An 18,737-nucleotide genomic window follows, 5' to 3' on the forward strand; every position below is an offset into this window, starting at 1 on the left:
GCAAATGGCAGGATTTTCTTTTTTATGGCTGAATAATATTCCATTATATACAGTTGACCCTTGACCAAGATAGGTTTGAAATGTGCAGGTCCACTTTTATGCAGATTTTTTTGGATAAATACAGTATGTTAAATGTATTCTCTTCCTTATGATTTTCTTAATATTTTCTTTTCTCTAGATTATTGTAAGAATACAGTACCTAATATATATAACATACAAAATATGTGCTAATAAACTATGTTACCAGAAGACTTCTTGTAAACAGTAGGTTTTAGTAGTTAGGTTTTGGGGGGAGTCAAAAGTTACAGATGAGGCTTTGGTGTTTTCTATGTATAATATCATGTCATCTGCAAATAGTGACAGTTTTACTTTTCCCTTACCAATTTGGATGCCTTTTCCCCCTCCTTTTTCTTATCTGATTGCTGTGGCTAGGACTTCCAGTACTATGTTGAATAAAAGTGGTGAGAGTGGGCATGCTTGTCTCTTTTCTGATCTTCGAAGAAAAGCTCTAAATTTTTCACCATTGAGGATGATGTTAGCTGTGGGTTTGCCATATATGGCTTTTGTTATGTTGAGGTATGTCCCCTCTAAGCCCACTTTGTTGAGAGCTTTTATCATGAATAGATGTTGAATTTGTCAAATGCTTCTTCTGAATTTGAGATGATCATGTAATTTTTTTTAGGATTTTATTTGTCAGAGAGAGAGCACAAGAAGGGGGAGCTGCAGGCAGAGAAAGAAGCAGGTTCCCCACTAAGGAGCCCGATGTAGGACTCAATCCAAGGACCCTAGGATCATGACCTGAGCTGACGTCAGACGCTTAACCGACTGAGCCACCCAGGCGCCCTGATCATGTAATTTTTTTATCCTTCATTTTGTTAATGTGGTTTACCACATTGATTGATTTCCAGATACTGAACCGTCCTTGCCTCCCTGGAATAAATCCCACTTGAATGTGGTGATGATCTTTTTAAGGTGTTGTTGAATGTAGTTTGCTGGTATTTTGTTGAGGATTCTTACATCTACGTTCATCAGGGGTATTGGCCTGTAGTTCTTGTGTTTTTTTGTAGTGTCTTTGGGTTTGCAAACAGGGTAATGTTGGCCTCATAGACTGAATCTGGAATTTTGGAATTTGGAATTTTTTGGAAGTTTTTTTTTTTAAGATTTTGTGTGTTTTTTTTAAAGTAAACTTTACACCCAATGTGGGGCTTAAACTTATAACCCCAAGATCAAGAGTTGCATGTTTTATTGACTGAGCCAGCCAGGCAGCCCTATTTTTTGAAATAGTTTGAGACTAGGTATTAACTCTTCTTAAATGTTTGGTAGAATTCACCCAGTGAAGCCATTTGGTCCTGGACTTTTTACTGGGTTTTTTGATTACTGATTCAATTTCCTACAAGTCAGCATGTTCAGCTTCAGGGTTAGTCTTGATCCTTGGGTGATCTTCATCAAGACCTTCAGACTTCAAGTCAAGTTGAGGTGTTTACTTGGTCCTTTCTACTTGGCCAGCTCTGAACTCACTTTTCTTCTTCTAGCCCAGAGAATTTGTAAAAATTCTTTTCAGATTCTAAGGCTCCTAATTGATATTTTATAGTTAGCCTTTCAGCCTCTCAGCACCTGATTTCAAATCAGCAATCACCTCAAGGGTAAAATCACACAAATATCAGGCTTCCCAATATGGATTTCCAAGACCTCTGTTACTTGTCCCAACAAATCCTTGCAGCTTTCATCGCCTTCCACGGTGACAAATATATATATACGTGTGTGTACATGTGTGTGTTTGTGTGCGTGATAAATCAGAGACAGACATAGGTATAGATGTTATTTCTGGAAAGTTCTGGTCATTGCAATGAAATGTTTACAGATGACATGATTTCTTACTTGAAAATCTATGAATTTTTAGCTAGAAATTACTAAATCTATCAAAGAATTCAATCCTCAGTATACACAAGTGTTTGGTCAAATAGCCTTTTTTTTACACTCATGATAGAAAAGTAAACAGATACATAATTTTTGTGTGTGTTATGCTTCAGTATCTATGAAAAATAAAAGTGCACATATATGTGCAGCCACTTCACATCTATTCCTAAGAATAATGAAAGATATATGCATATAGTAGGATTTTTATATTAACAAAAGTTCAAAAATAATCTAGATATCCTTGAATAAGGAGACATGTGACAGGATATTATATTTATACTTGTAAAAATATCTATAATGTTATTATATAAATGTCACTACCAAATCATAGGTATATTATACAGAAATATGTATGTATATATACATACCTAAAACATTTCTGTACATGTATATTCGAATATAACCATATATACATATTATCTTTCCCTCGTCTTTGCCTTCTTTGTGTATGTGTGTGTCTCCAATTGTGTGTTTAACCAGCAGGGGAAAACAGGAAGAGCATCCTTGGAGAGACCAACAAATTCGTATTTTATCTGTTATTGCTTCTCGCTGAAATGACCAACCCGTTTTCTCCCTGCATGTACATATTTGTACATACATACCTACACAAACATGTACCCCACCCATTTATTTTTTAATAATCACAGGGAAAAAAACAAAAATACACATGCCAAACTGTCAGGAGATAGGGGTAATAAATGAGTGAATATCATATATTTAAAAAAATTTTTTTAACTCATGGGATAATTTTTTTTTTAAAGATTTTATTTATTTGAGAGAATGAGATAGAGCACAAGGGGGGTAGGGTCAGAGGGAGAAGCAGACTCCCCACTGAGCAGGGAGCCTGATGCGGAACTCGATCCTGGGACTCCAGGATCATGACCTGAGCCAAAGGCAGTCGCTTAACCAACTGAGCCACCCAGGCGCCCTGATAATTTGTAATTTTTAATAGAAGAAAATATATTAATAAGGTGCCTTGCATTGGTACACACTGCAGATGAGCTATAGCACCATCTCACAATTGGACTCCATAAAGAATTGGAAAGTAACAGTGAGTTTTGTTTCATATGGGTAAATCTGAACTGAATCTTAAAAGATGAGGACAATGAGAAGAGACAGGGTCAGGAATGTCCTCCCTGACGTGAAAGGAGAGGTGGACAGTGGCTAACACAGAGGCCAGAAAGCATCTGGCATGTTCAGCTGAGGCCAGAGTATGGCTCTGCAACCTGGCAGCCTGGCCTTTCTTCAGACTGGAACGAAACAGAGCTTGAAGAAGGGTGGTACAGTGCCCAACCCACTGACCACTGGGGTGGTGTCAATGTCCTTTGGATCAACCAGAGGCTTCAAGGTGAAATGCTGTAAAATGTTGGTCAGTAGTAAAAAGAGTTCCATGCGGGCCAGGCCTTCTCCAACACAAGCTCTCTTTCCTAAAAACGACACATAAATTCAATATTCATTTAATTCTGTTTCTGAGCTGGCACACAGGGAGGCTTCAATAAATATGGATTGAGAAAATATATTAATAAACTAACCCACAGCTTCTTTTATCTACACTGAAATGTGGTTTCCTTCATTTCCTCAGCACGTATTTTTGTGTGCATGAGTAGGGGCAAGGGCACCTTGCCCCAGGATGGGCCACTTTGGCATAAAGATTATTTTGAATTAAAAGCAACCAAAACCCAGCAGATTCAAGGAAACCTCCCTACCTCTCCTTCAACTGCCGGCCTGTACCAGGAAAAGAGCAATTAACAAGATTCTTCCTTATCTATGAAACTTCTCGTCACAACAGGGCAACCTGTGTTTTTGAAACATCTCCTCTCACCTTCCTGCTAATGGTCTACCTCCCCTTTGAATCCCCAGGCCCCTCCCCTTCTCCTTAGCTCAGGATGTGGTAGAAGTCTATGTTGCCTGGCTTTGTAATTTCATATGTTTGTGGATTCCCCATACCTGTGAAACTAAATTTGATTTTCTCCTCTTAATCTGTCCCATGTCAATTTGATTTTTAGTCCAGCTGAGAAGGACCCTGAAAGGCAGAGAAAAATTCCTCTTCCTGGACAGCTGGCCTAATTGCCAGTATGCTTTAACACACTGGATACTGCTTGCCCCACACAAGGCTACAGCTAGAGAGCCTTGGGACATCTGACAGATAGCTGGCAGCAGGGAAGATTTCCTACCATGTCAGTCTCCTGGAATCTGAGGAGTCTGATGGAGCAAGAATGGTGAGAGTCCTTTTTCTCTCTGTCTAAATGTAGATTAGCAGGAGAAAATACTTGTGGAACTAGTTCCTTATGTTTAGCAACTCTTGGTAAATTTGGTAGAGTACGTTTTTGGGGGAAAGAGATCAGGTCTTTGTTTTCCTTTGTGTCTTTTTTTTTTTATTTTTTTAAAGATTTTATTTATTTGTCAGATGGAGAGAGAGAGAGAGAGAGAATAAGCAGAGGGAGTGGCAGGCAGGGGGAGAAGCAGACCCCAGCTGAGCAAGAAGCCCGACGTGGGACTCAATCCCAGGACCCTGGGATCATGACCTGAGCCAAAGGCAGAGGCTTAACCGACTGAGCCACCCAGGTGTCCCTCCTTTGTGTCTTTTACATCATCTGTCATAAAAAGGAATTACCATCGCGCAGAAAGCAGGCTTAGACCCTATAAGCCTGCTGTTTGAGTTAGTCCCACAGACTGGTGAGTTCATGGTTCTCATCAGACTGGCACCTGTTTAGATAAACTTTGCTGTAGGTTAAAGGCTGTTGCTAAGGGATAACTTGGAAACCAAACTCCAAAACTGGGCACGGGTGGAACACTTAAAAGCTATGAGAGCAAGGGCGCCTGGGTGGCTCAGATGGTTAAGCGTCTGCCTTCGGCTCAGGTCATGATCCCAGGGTCCTGGGACCGAGTCCCGCATCAGGCTCCCTGCTCCATGGGAGCCTGCTTCTCCCTCTGCCTGCCTCTCTCTCTCCGTCTCTCATGAATAAATAAATAAATAAAAAGTTAAAAAAAAAAAAGCTATGAGAGCACTCACCACCTCTAGAAAGCTCCTGTGATAAGGTGGTCACAGAACAGGTTAGATGGACATTTGTTCACCTGCCAACCTCAAGAAAACTTCTGTGCAATGAGGTATACGGGGAAAAATAGCCAACATCTGCCTGTGGCACATCCCTCTCAGGTGTTCATGTGGCTCCAAGAAACCTAAGGTTTAGCCAAAGGAGAACCGGATAAGGTTTTTCCTTTTGTCTTGTACAATGTCCCAAGAGCTTGGCTTTGTGACCAGTGAGAATATTCTCTTTGGTCCACCATCTGGAGGATGCATTTACCAGGCTGCACCTTGGAAGCCAGTCAAAAAGACTGGGGATCTGAGTCTGTCTCTCTGGCCATACCAACTCTCAAGGGTGTTTGTCATGAGAAATCCCAGCCCATGGGAACCTTTATATTGTCAACCTTTGTTTGTTAGTGCTGGATAGACCCATTATAGGAGCACATGCCCAGTGTCACAGATTATTGAGTCTGTGACTAGAGGCATCTCATGATTTCACTGGAGACCTGCAATGAAGGCCTCTGCCTTCTTAGACTAATTATGGGAATCAACTTTTGGATGATGAGGGCTGCATCATCTATGCCCTCTCTCTGGATGCCTAAGGCATTAAAAGGCTTACTAGAGTTACTCATAACAGATCCTACTCATCAATGGCCTGATGATGTATCCTTTAAGTTGGCTAATTTTGAAAAAAGAAGAAAAACTTTATTTTAAAAAAAGATTTTATTATTTGAGAGAGAGAGAGCATGAGCTGTCAGGAGGGGCAGAGGGAGTGAGGGAGGGAGAAGCAGACTCCCCACTGAGCAGGGATCCCAATACAGGGCTCAATCCCAGGACCCTGAGATCATGACCTGCTGATGGCAGACGCTTAACCAACTGAGCCAACCAGGCGTCCCAAAGAAAAATGTTCTTGTTAAGAGAGCTCTCAATTGTTCTAGCTTAATTACTAGCCTAAGGGACTCCCTTGACAAGATGAAAGAACAGAAATTAGAAATAAATGTGCACATCCAACATAAATTTCCCCTAAACTCCAGCCTCATCTGCTCATCTGCCTATTTTAACTTCCCTTTCCCTTTAGGATTTACATAGAGCACTCCAGCCTCATCTCTAGATTCAAAATATACAGCTTGCTCATGTAAATGCTGAACGCCAGGAAATGAATTTAACAAAAGCAGTAAGGCTCACTTTGCTCCTACCTTCCAGGGCTCTGTAATCAGGCTCTGCCAGCTTTGGGCATGGCACTTGGCTGGTGTGTATTCTAGGCCGACACTGCAAAGGAAATTTGTGTCCCCTGGACAGCAGCAGACCTTTTAAATTATAAAGCCCTTTAAACCTCTACTTTCAAAGGATTCTACCAAATTCAGAGATAAATTTAAAAGATTAATCACTAGTCACAACCCCCGTTCAGAGAGGAAACATGACCAAAACTTCTCCCAAGCCCACCTATAAATGATCAGGGAAAGGCCAATATTCAGGGGCTAACAGAAGCCCAGATTAAATTATGTACCCAGATAGAAGGCTTTTGTTAAAATGCTTTATACAGACTTTACAAAGGCATGAATCTTTTGATCCCCACTTTAATTAAAAATCTCCCTGATATAAAAAAGCAAGTTTAGTTAAAAAGGTGGGCCAGTCCCTTGATATTCAGGCTGTAATCCAGTTCTCTGGGGGAACTGTTTCTAAACAACTGTCTTTGCCTTCCAAAGCTCTACCAAACCAGAAATCCAGCTCAAGAAATAAGTCAAAGCCCACCTCTCTTTACCAATCTCCAAACTTTGCCTATTCCTCTCAAAATGTTTATAGATACTATAAAAGATCAGGATTTGGAACAAAACTGTCCAGTAATTAAAAAAAAAAAAGGTAAATTTTAAATGGCAATTACCCTGAAACTTTAGAAATAAAAATATTTTTTACATTATTTCTCTGTCCCTTGAAATTATAAATCTTTTTTTTTTTTAAGAGGGTTGGGGGAGGGCAGGAGCAAAGGGAGAGAGAGAGAGAGAGAATCTTAAGTAGGTTCCACTCCCAATGCAGAGCCCAACCTCACGACTCTCAGATCATGACCTGAGCCAAAATTAAGAGCAGGACACCAACTGAACCACCCAGGTGCCCCCTGAAATTATAAATCTAATGTCTTTGAACATAGCCCACAGTCACCCAAGACTGAAAAAAATAAAAGAGGGGGAGTGGTGTGGGAAGAGGTCTTTTCAAAGTACAAACTGCTTAAATCCCTCTTATGTCCAGACTTGGAAAAAACTTGGAGCTTTCTCTGTGCCTTTGGGATATAAATTTTCTATCCTATCATCTCTAGGATATAAGAGCCATTCTTTTAGATACAAGCTTTAGGGGAAAGTTTTTCATTAAAAAAAGTAAAAGAGGGAGGTACTTGAGAATTGGGGCTAGAACGTCCTCACCACAAATATTAGTAAAAACAAAAGCTATAAGAATATCTCTATCTTGCTTGTATGTGTCCCATGTTGCAAACGTGAGGTATTTTCTCTACTTCCAGATGGTATTGCCAAAATTAATTGGTAAAAGAGCTCCATTTAGTTGAAGGCAAGCACTCATAAGAATTGGGCATTCTAAAACTCAGAAAGATGGGCGCCGGGGTGGCTCAGTCGGTTAAGCATCTGCCTTCGGCTCAGGTCATGATCCCAGGGTCCTGGGATCTAGCCCTGAGTTGGGCTCCCTGCTCAGCAGGAGAGTCTGCTTCTCCCCTTCTCTCTGCCCCTTAACACAGTCATGCTCTCTCTTGTTCTCTCTCAAATAAATAAATAAATCTTTAAAAAAAGAAAAAAAATTCTTAAATCTCAGAAAGAAACTAACCTAAATGTTTTTCAAGTTTATGTGATCCGGGAAGATACTCAGTATTAAAGCTAATTTAAGGTTGTTGGTTTAATTAAAATAGCCATATCTTTAGAGTTATCAGGATTAAATATAAAACTTGTAGTCTGCCTGTGTTTACTGGAAGTCAAATAAGTTCATGGTATCTCTTACAAACTTTTTCAGAAAACAAAACAAAACAAAACTTAAAATGATGACTGACTTTGTCTAATGCCTCATAAAATTTTATGCATAGACTGAACTGTTCAGAACAAGTAAATTAAGTAAAGGTAAATAATAATAAAGGTTTGCCTACATACCTTTTTATCTTATTTTTAAAAAAGATTTTATTTATTACTTTAGAGAGAGAGAGTGTTTACAAGCGGGGAGGGAGAGGGAGAAAGAATCTGAAGGAGACCCTACACTAAGTTTGGAGCCCAATGAGGGGCTCTATCCCACGACTGTGAGGATCATGTGTAGGTAAAGTTTTACTTTATTTTTTTTTAAGATTTTATTTATTTATTTGACAAGGAGAGACAGCAAGAAGAGGGAACACAAGCAGGTGGAGTGGGAGAGGGAGAAATAGGCTTCCTGCGGAGCAGGGAGCCCGATGTGGTGTTCGATCCCAGAACCCCGGGATCATGACATGAACGGAAGCAGAGGCCTAACGACTGAGCCACCCAGGTGCCCTGTAGGTAAACTTTTAAAGAGCTACCAAAATCTTTGGTAACCTGCATTTTTAAAGTTTTGCTAAGTTAAATGTTAAGCTAAATTCATTGAATATCTAGATCATTTCAAAATGAGGTAAAATAATGAAACATTAAGTAGCAAATATAGGTTTCTCTCCTTTTGTCTTATTACAGAGAAACAAAAGATAAATTTGGGTCTGTTAGTAAACCTAGTTTGTGCCTTACTGAAAGACTGTACTGTGAAGAAACACATGTTTCTAAGTTGTACAATCTAAAGAACACTGGTGTAATAGTTCACTGCAAAAAGTGAGATGCCTCCAGTCACAGACCTGCTAATCTGTGACACTGGGCAGCACTCCTGGAATGGGACTTCCCGGCACCAACAAGAAATGAAGATTGACATGACAAAGGTTCCTGTGGGCTGGACCTCTCACGACAAACAAGCTTGAGAGTTGGTGTGGCCAGACAGAGAGAGAGACTTGGAACCCCACTGTATTTGGCCACCAAGGTACACCCTGGTAAGTGCATCCTCCAGATGGTGGAGACCAAAGAGAATATTCTCACTGGTCATAGAGCCAAAGTCTTAGCCCATAGAACAATACAAAAGGAAAAATCTTATCTTGTATATGCACATTAAGAGCTTTAATTAAGCCTTGGGTCACTTGGAGCCACACTAACACCTGAGGGCTGGGCCACAGGCTTGGAGATAATGTGTTGTGTTCCGATGTGCCTCACTGCACACAAGTTTTCTTGAGGCTGGCAGGTGACCTGCCAATCCAACCTGTTCTCTGACCAACTTATCCTATCATAGGAGCCTTTTGGAGGTGGTGAGTGCTCTAAGTTTTTATTTTTTAAGCAATCGCCACACCCAACATGGGGCTCAAACCCACAACCCTGAGATCAAGAGTCACATGTTCCACTGACTGAACCAGTCAGGTGCCCTAGCTCTAACAGCTTTTAAGTGTTCTACCAGTGTCTGCCAATTTTGCCATTTTGGCTTCCAAGATGTCCTTAAGCAACAGCCTTTCCCTCATATGCCCATTAACCTATAGCAAAGTTCATATGACAAATGACATAAAAGACACAAAGGCAAACAAAGACCATCTCTGGGAGGAAAAAGATCAGCAGCAAAGAGGACCCTACCGAATTTACCAAGAGGCACTAAGCCCAAGGAACTAGTTCCACAAGTATTTTCTCCTGCTAATCTAAATTTAGACAGAGAGAAAAAGGACTGTCGCCATTCCTGCTCCATCAGACTCTGCAGACAGAAATTCTGAGAGACTGATGGTAGGAAATCTTACCATGTGTCAGCTGTCAGATATCCTACAGATCTCTCAGCTACAGCAGCTTGTGGGGCGAGCAGGGTCCAGCGAGCTCAGGTGTCCAGCGGACACACCTTGCCGGGGAGCAAGAATTTCCTGTCCCTTTCAAGGTCCTTGTAGCTGGACTAAGACTCAAATTGACACCAGACAAATTAGCAGAAGGAAATCCAATTTAATTTCCTATGTACAGAGAATCCACACAACCTAGAAATTCCAAAGACAGTCAGGCAAAATGAGGTATATACGTCATCCCGAACTAAGGGGGTAGGAAAAAAAGATTACACATTAGCCACAAGCCTACTAACTAATCACTGATCCCCCAAAGGACTGGTAATTTTAAATGTTATCTAGATTCCAGTCATTCTGGAATGACTTGTTGAGTATGCCACCTGTTTCTTCCCAGGACCGTGACAAATTGAAGGAAGATACTCAACATTCCCTTACCCTCTATCTATCTACTCTACCTTCTGCCCCTTCTTTGGAATCTCAGTGGTGGGTTCTGGGGCCAATCTTGGCAAGGGAAGCCTCCTGTCAAATGAGAAATAACCTGGGCTTTGGGCATGATGCCTCTAGCCTCATACAAATGACAATCTGTTCAGCCCCGAGTAGCCTCCATGCAAAGCCCTTCCTCATCTCACTGACCCCTGGTGCAGAAATAACAATGAAGCTTGCTTGCCTGCTGAGAAGGCCATGAAGTAGTCACTCTTCTTAAAGTTGCCACTTTCATCCAGGAAGTGGCCAGGATCAAAGCAATCTGGGTTGGGAAACTCTTTGTCATCGTGCAGGACAGAAGTCAGAGATGTTAATATGGCTGTGCCCTGATACGAAGAAAAACAGATAAACTGGATTATAATGAAAGTCATGGAGCTTGAAATCCTTTTGTTTTATAGATGAGGAGACAGGCACAAAAAGAGCTTATTTACTCCATTTCACAGAACAAACGAATGACCGACCCTAACAGGTTTTAAATCCTGTAATGCCAGTCCAAGGCACTGTTAACTGACTCCCAAGTCATTCTCTTCAATTGGTAGCCTGATACTAGCACTTGCTTTTCAGAAAATTAAGGGAACTCCCTGGAGTGTATTGTTCTTGACAAATAAATTGTGGTATTGTCTAAAAGAGCTGATGCCACTGAAAATCCAGCTCATTTTCTTTGGAACCGAGTATGAGGTCTTCAAAGTTCTACTTGAGTGGCCATATTTTTGAAAACCCTTCACCTTCCCATCAGGATGACAAACAGGGGCGCCTGGCTGGCTCAATCAATAGAGCATGTGAGTTTTAGTCTCGCGGTCATGGGTCCACACTGGGTGTAGAGCTACTTAAAAAAAATTTTTTTTTTTAAAAGATGAGAACAGGATAAGTATTCCCTCCTCCTGTTGTGCTCTTTCAATTGAATTGTTGTGCATTCTTGTGGAAATGAGAGAACATTTCTGATTTCTAGTAGGGTTTTCTGAAACTCACGGATACAGTGTAACATAATGATTTGGAGTTTAGTTTTCAAAATCAATCAAATCTTTCTATTAAATTATGCCCTGTGATGATAGATTATTTGTTTAACATTTCCATGACTCATTTTCATTACTAGTAAAATGTAAAGGATACATCTGCACTAGTTCATTGCAGATGTAAAATAAGATAACGTACGAAATACTTTTGCACGAAGATTACCACATGCTAGGGCCACCTGGGTGGCTCAGTCGGTTGGTGATCTGATCTGGATTTTGACTCATGATCTCAGCGTCCTGAGATTAAGCCCTGCCCTGGGCTCCATGCTCAGCGTGGAGTCGGCTTGAGATTCTCTCTTTCCCTCTCCTTCTCCTTGCATGCTCTAAATAAATAAATAAATAAATTCCTTTAAAACATTCTCTATCCCACTCTGCCCATCTCCCCTGCTCACATGCTCTCTCTCTCTCTAAAAAAAACAAAAACAAAAATAATTACCACACAAAAATGCTCCAAAAAGAGAAATTTGTTACTGTTATGATAATGACTTCATTCACAATCTTGGGATCTTAATAAAGGTCATATATTTATTACATAGCAGAGAAAAAATTCAGATCTAAATCTGTCTGGATGCTTTCTCGTGTACTGTCTGGCCTTTCCAAATACATGATGTAGTTCTCATTGCAGAAAGGTCACTTTCTTCCTAGAGTTCAGGGACGTGAAGGCCAAGCAAAGTGCTACTCTTTTTGAGCTAAGAAGACAGAGGTAAAAAAAAAAAATTGGCATCTCGAATTCATGAGGAAGGATACCAGGAGGATTCTATAAATAGAGAGGATCTCAAAAGTATACAAAACTATTCTCTAGAAGTCCGTGGTTAGGGGTTGGGTGACACATATACAGGAGGAAACTCAATGAAGCCTATCAGAGTATGACTGCTTGAGAATTGAAGGTGGGTATCAGATGATAAGTGATAGAGGAGTTGAGGTTCCAATCCAGCTAGGGTGGAGAGAACTTTCTTGGCACCTCAGATTTTTTCGTGGTGAGCCCCAAACTTGTAAATTGTTGGATTAAGGAACCCACACTGGACTAAGGGCCATGCACAAAGACTAAATTCAAAAGTGAAACTAATTCACAATGAAAGAACTATAGGAAGTCCAACAGACTGAAAAGCATCTGTCAGTAATTTAGCTACCTGCCAAAATAAAAGTCAATGCCCTTTAGGGGAAGTCAGCATCATCAGACTCCCCACAAGGCATCATTCAAAATGTTCAGCATATAATAAATTATTTTTTTAAGTAGGCTCCACCCCCAGCGTGGGGTTTGATTCACAACCCTAAAATCAAGAGTCGTACACTCCACTGACTAAGCAAGCTAGGCAGCCCAAGCATGTGATTTTTAAACATGTGAAAAAGCAGGCCCCATAGTATCCTAAATGTTAGAATTATCACATAAGAACTTCAAAGCATATGAGTGTATGAGTCTGTGTATTTAAGAGATACAGAACAGTCCATCCAAAAGCAACAGAGTACACATTCTTCTCAAGCACACGTGGACTATTCCTCAGGATGGATAATACATTAAGGCACAAAATAAGCTTTAAAAAATTATAGAAGATTAAAATCATATGGACCTGGGGCACCTTGCTGGATCAGTTGGCAGAGCATGTGACTTTTGATCTTGGGGTTGTGAGTTCAAGCTCCATGCTGGGTGTCAAAATTACTTAAAAATAAAATCTTAAAAAAAAATCGTATCAAGCATATTTCCTGATCACAGTGGTATGAATCTAGAAAAACAAAACTGAAAAATTCACAGGTATGTGGAGTTTAAAAAACATGCTACTGAACAACCAATGAGTCAAAGAAGAAATCAAAAAAGAAAAAATACCTTGAGAGAAATGAAAATGGAAACATAACATACCAACACTTATGGGATGCAGGAAAAGCGGTTCAAAGAGGAAAGTTAGAACAATAAATGCCTAGATGAAGAAATAAAAAATCTCAAACAACCTAACTTTATGCCTCAAGGAACTAGAAAAAGAACAAACGAAGCCCAAAGTTAGGACAAGTAGGGAAATAACAAATACCATGGTCAAAATAAATGAAACAGAAACTAAAAAGACAATAGAAAAGGTCCATGAGGGGCGCCTGGGTGGCTCAGTCGTTAAGGGTCTGCCTTCAGCTTGTCGTGATCCCAAGGTCCTGGGATGGAGCCCCACACTGGGCTCCCTGCTCCGCGGGAAGCCTGCTTCTCCCTCTCCCACTCCCCCTGCTTGCATTCCCTCTCTCACTGTGTCTCTCTCTGTCAAATAAATAAATAAAATCTTAAAAAAAAAAAAAGAGAAGGTCAATAAAACCAAGCTTGTTTGTTGAAAAGAAAGATAAGCAAAATGGATAAACCTTTAGCAAGACTCACCAAGAAAAAAGACAGGACTCAAAATCAGAAATGAAGTAGACATTACAAGTGATACCACAGAAATACAAGAGATCATCAGAGATCATAATGGACAATTATACACCAAAAAATTGGACAACCTATGGGGCCCCTGGGTGGCTCAGTTGGTTAAGCATCTGCCTTTGGCTCAGGTCATGATCCCAGGGTCCTGGGATAGAGCCCTGCATCGGGCTCCCTGCTCAGTGGGGAGCCTGCTTCTCCCTCTCACTCTCCCCCTGTGCACTGGTGCTCTCTCTCTCAAAATAATAAAATTTTTAAATAAAATTGGACAGCCTAGAAGATATGGTTAAATTCCTAAAAACATACAACATACAAAGACTCAATCATGAAGAAATAGAAAATGTGAACAGACCAATTACTCAGATTGAATCACTAATTAAAACTCTCTCAGGGCGCCTGGGTGGCTTAGTCAGTTAAGCACCTGCCTTCAGCTCAGGTAATGATCCCAGTGTCCTGGGATCGAGCCCCACATCACGCTCCCTGCGCAGCAGAGAGTCTGCTTATCCCTCTCCCTCTGCCTCTTCTCCTGCTGGTTGCTCTCTCTCTCAAGTATATAAATAAAAATCTTATAAATAAATAAATAAATAAATAAATAAATAGAAAACCTCTCTCAAAAGACAACATTCCTGGACATATGGCTTCCCTGGTGAATTCTATCAAACATTTAAAGAGGAACGAATACCAATCCTTCTCAACTATAAAACAGAAGAGGAGGGAACACTTCCAAATTCATTTTGCGAGGGCAGCATAATCCTAATACTAAAACCACACAAGGACACCACAAGAAAAGAAACTTAAAGGCCAATATCTCTGATGGACAAAGGTGTACATATTTGCAACAAAATCTTCGCAAACTGAATCGAACAGTACAATAAAAGGATCATAAACCATAATCAAGCGGGATTTATTCCAGGGATGCAAGGATGGTTCCACATCCCCAAATCATTGTGCTAGACATTAAAAAATGAAGGCTAAAAATCATATGATCATCTCAGTAGATGCAGAAAAGAGCATCTGGCAAAATTCAACATTCATTTATGATAAAAATGCTCAACAAAGTAGATATAGAGGGAATGTACCTTGACATAATAAAGGCCATATATGATAAGTCCACAGCTAACATCATCCTCAGTGGGGAAAAGCTTCAGCTTTTCCTCTAGGATCAGGAGCAAAAGAAGGATGTCCACTCTCACGACTTTTATTCTACATGGTATTAGAAGTCCTAGTCCAAGCACTTGGCAAGAAAAAGAAATAAAAGGTACTCAAATAGGAAAAGCAGCAGAATTGTCACTATTTGAAGATGACATGATATTGTAGATTTTAAAAATCCCTAAAGACTCCACCCAAACTGTTAGAATAAATGAATTCAGGATAAAAATGAATATATAAAAATCTGTTGCATTTCTACACATTAATTATAAACTATAAAAAAAATTAAGAAAACCATCCCATTCACATTGGTATAAAAAATTCTAGTAATAGATTTAACCAATGAGGTAAAAGATCAGTACACTGGAAACTATGACACTGATAAAAGAAATGGAAGAAGACATATAATAAATGGAAAGATATTTTGTGCCCACAGTTTGAGAAAATTAATATTGTTAAAATGTCTACACCATCCAAAGCCATCTATAGATTCAATGTAATCCCTATCAAGATTCCTATGGCATTTTCACAGAAATGAAACAAACTATCCTAAAATTTCTGTAGAATGACAAGGGATCCTAAATAGCCAAAGCAATCTTGAGAAAAAACAAAGCTGGAGGCATCACACTTCCTGATTTCAAGCCGTATTACAAAGCAACAGTCATTAAAACAGCATGATATTGGTATAAAAACAGACACATAAAATGAAACAGAGTAGAGAGCCCAGGAATAAACCCATGCATAGAAGACCAATTAATTTCTAACAAAGGCACCAAGATATACAATCAAGAAAAGACAGTCTCTTCAATAAAGGGTGTTGGAAAAACCAGACCCTAACTTACAACAGCCACAAAAATGAACTCAAAATGAATTAAATAATTGAACATAAGAACTAAAACCAAAAATCCCAGAAGAAAACATAGGCAGTAAGCGGTCTTGTCAATGAATACTGTGAAGAAAATCCTGTGGGAGTCTAAGCACTATGATTTATAAAATTGTATCAACAAAGTAAAAGGAAAGGAGCATGTGGTCAGAGGGTAAGATGCCTGGGCTATGAATGTGCCATATCTGTAGATGGTTAGGTAATCTATAATCCTACTGTTGTGATGCTTGATAACCTAGGATTCTTAAGGAGGGGGCACCTAGATGGCTCAGTCAGGTAAGCCTCCAACTCCTGATTTGGGCTCAGGTCATGATCTCAGGGTCATGAGATGGAGACCCTGGATGGGCTTGGGCTGGGCATGGAGCCTGCTTGAGATTCTCTATCCTTCTTCCTCGGCCCCTCCCCCCCCCCTTGCTTTCTCTCTCTCTCAAAACTAAAAATATATAAATAAAAATAAGAAGTAAAAGCAAAATTCTTAAGGAGTAGTAGAGATGAAATATCTCTCACCTTGGGAATAAGGTATTCTCTGAACTTAATATCCTGAGTCACTGCACGTGGGAGACTGTTGGGGATGAGGTTAATGTATCTCTGGATCTCGTGTACCACAGCATCTGTGTAGGGCATGCAGCTCCTGTCCTGCATGCAGGGGCTCCGATGTCTGCCAACCACACGGCGAATCTCTTCCTGGACTTTAGCTGGCAGGATAGGAATCAGAATTTACGTGAAATGGAAAGGTCTGACCTTTTTTGACCTTTGTTGTTGTTGAAAGATTTTATTTATTTATTCTAAAGCGAGAGAGTCGGAAGGGAGGGGCAGAGGGAGGAGGAAAGTACCTCAAGCCAACTCCGAATTGAGTGCAGAGCCTGGCGGGAGACCCAATCTCACGACCCTGAGATTATGACAAGAGCAGAAACCATGAGTTGGACGCTTAACTGACCGAGTCACCCAGGTGCCCCTTGATTTGATCTTAATCATGGTTCCATTGTGGAAGGAAATTGGGAGAGGGGGAAAATCATATATGGCTACTACCACAGGGAAAGAAAAAAAAAAGAAATTTGTTTCTTAGTCAAATTGGTATCTCATTAGAGACTTAAATATATGTACATATAAAACATAATTGTACCATGAAATTCAACTTTGATTCTCTATTTTGAGTACTTTGTTTGATAAACTCAGGGATCTGGGGTCTTGAAAGCTCACCATAGACCATGCTGTTTGACCACTTTGTGTATGCCAGTTTTTGTTTTAAATATGTAAGTTCCGGGTGCCTGGGTGGCTCAGTCTGATAAATGTCTGCCTTGGACTCAGGTGATGATCCCGGAGTCTGGGGATTGAACCCCACATCGGGCTCCCTGCTTCTTCCTCTGCCCTTCACCCCCTCATGCTCTCTGTGTTGCTCTCTCTCTCAAACAAATATTTTTTTAAGGTTTTATTTATTTGTAGGGAGAAAGCACAAGCAGGGGGAGCAGCAGGCAGAGGGAAAACAGGCTCTTCACCCAGCAGGGAGCCGGACACGGGACTCGATCCCAGGACTCTGGGATCATGACCCGAGCCAAAGACAGACGCTTAACCGACTGAGCCACCCAGGCCCCATAAATATTTTTTTAAAAATGTTAAGTTCCAGGGGCACCTGGGTGGCTCAGTCGGTTAAGCATCTGCCTTCGGCTCAGGTCATGATCCCAGGGTCCTGGGATCGAGCCCCGCATCGGGCTCCCTGCTCGGCGGGAAGCCTGCTTCTCCCTCTCCCACTCCCCCTGCTTGTGTTCCCTCTCTCGCTGTGTCTCTCTCTGTCAAATAAATAAATAAAATCTTTAAAAGAAAAATGTTAAGTTCCAAGAGGGTAAGAACTACCCAGTGCAATAAATGCTTAATAAGTAGAACAACGGAATAAAATGTTTGACTCAGCACATAGGACCCAGAAGTTAACATCTATTTAGAATGCAAAACATGACAGGCACGTTGTACAATGTATTACATTACTTTATAATTCCTCAAAATAGTTCTATGTGTTGGGTATTATTTGTCTTAAAAATGAGGAAGCAGGTCCAGAGAAGTAAGTATCTTTCTTAAGGACACCCAGGTGTTATGTGGTCCTTCTTATTCCCAAACCCGCAATCTTAGCAATTGAATAAGATCACTGAAAGTAATTTGTATTAGCAAATTATATTTGTCCTTTATTTGCAAAATGTATCCTGTAAAAAATATGCAGTTTTAGTAGAACTATTCATTAGTTAAAACAAACATTTATTAACTTTCTCCTATGAGGGAAAGATTCTGTGAATGTTAGGAAGTATCATCTCTCCTAAATAGATGACGGACCAAGCAAGATATGCGGAGAGGTAGTCATGAGTCTGAGGTCACACAGCTACTTACTAGTAAAGTCAGAATCTGAAGCCACTGTAGTTTGTCTACTATAGCCAGTACCAGGTTGCTACTTTGGTCAAATGGTGCTGATCTACTACCTGAAGAATGTGTCTTTGGTAAGGGAGCATGTGATAACTCTGTGGTTTGATAGCTGTCAGGAAGACTTAGGAATTTTAGAGAAGTTTTAAACTTCACCTTTCCAGGTTGAGAAGCTGGATTTTTATCTAGAAGAGAGTGATTATGTAAAGTGGTTAGGAACTGACTTATAAAACCAGAATGCGTAGAGAATGGCCCAGTAAGGAATGAAAATGGGAAGAAAGAAAAGGAAAATATAAATGGATATGATGCAAGAAAAAATGAACATGGAAGCAACGGGGAACCAGGACACAAAAAGGACTTTTGCTATGTACACAAGATTTACGGGTCTGGAAAAAAATGTCATACAGTGTTTGTGGTCATAATCAACATAGGTCTAATAAGAGGGAAGTTATTTGGCTGAAAGAGTCTGTGTCGCGTGAAGGAGACACAGTGCCATTAGATCCCACAATGTGTGAGAGGAAAGGAATTCTGAAGCTGTGCTTCTAGATCCCACCATTTGGAAAGCACTTCTTACTTAGACTGGGAGGGGAGGAGGACCTTAAACAAAGAATAATCTAGTGCTGACATCATGG

At 40.4% G+C, this 18,737-nt stretch overlaps 1 protein-coding gene across 7 annotated transcripts in view; it reads right to left on the reverse strand.

Moving 5' to 3' along the window:
• Window positions 1-2,669: 2,669 nt before the first annotated feature.
• Window positions 2,670-18,737, reverse strand: part of LOC113919561 (cytochrome P450 2C21) — a 41,966-nt gene continuing 25,898 nt past the window's right edge. For 3 of the 7 annotated variants that reach the window (XM_027588925.2, XM_027588918.2, XM_027588942.2), the window contains 3 exons: window positions 16,210-16,397; window positions 10,453-10,594; window positions 2,766-3,344 (listed from right to left, as the gene is read on the reverse strand). In XM_027588925.2, the coding sequence (XP_027444726.1) occupies window positions 3,163-3,344; window positions 10,453-10,594; window positions 16,210-16,397 (512 nt within the window). In that variant the 3' untranslated portion in view covers window positions 2,766-3,162. Of the gene's footprint in view, window positions 3,345-10,452; window positions 10,595-11,420; window positions 11,605-14,749; window positions 14,905-16,209; window positions 16,398-18,737 lie in introns of those variants that run through there. The other 4 variants (XM_027588917.1, XR_003519051.1, XR_003519054.1 and 1 more) reach the window with 4 other exon arrangements.

The sequence above is a fragment of the Zalophus californianus genome, chromosome 15 (assembly GCF_009762305.2).
Source record: "Zalophus californianus isolate mZalCal1 chromosome 15, mZalCal1.pri.v2, whole genome shotgun sequence".
Lineage (NCBI taxonomy): Eukaryota > Metazoa > Chordata > Mammalia > Carnivora > Otariidae > Zalophus > Zalophus californianus.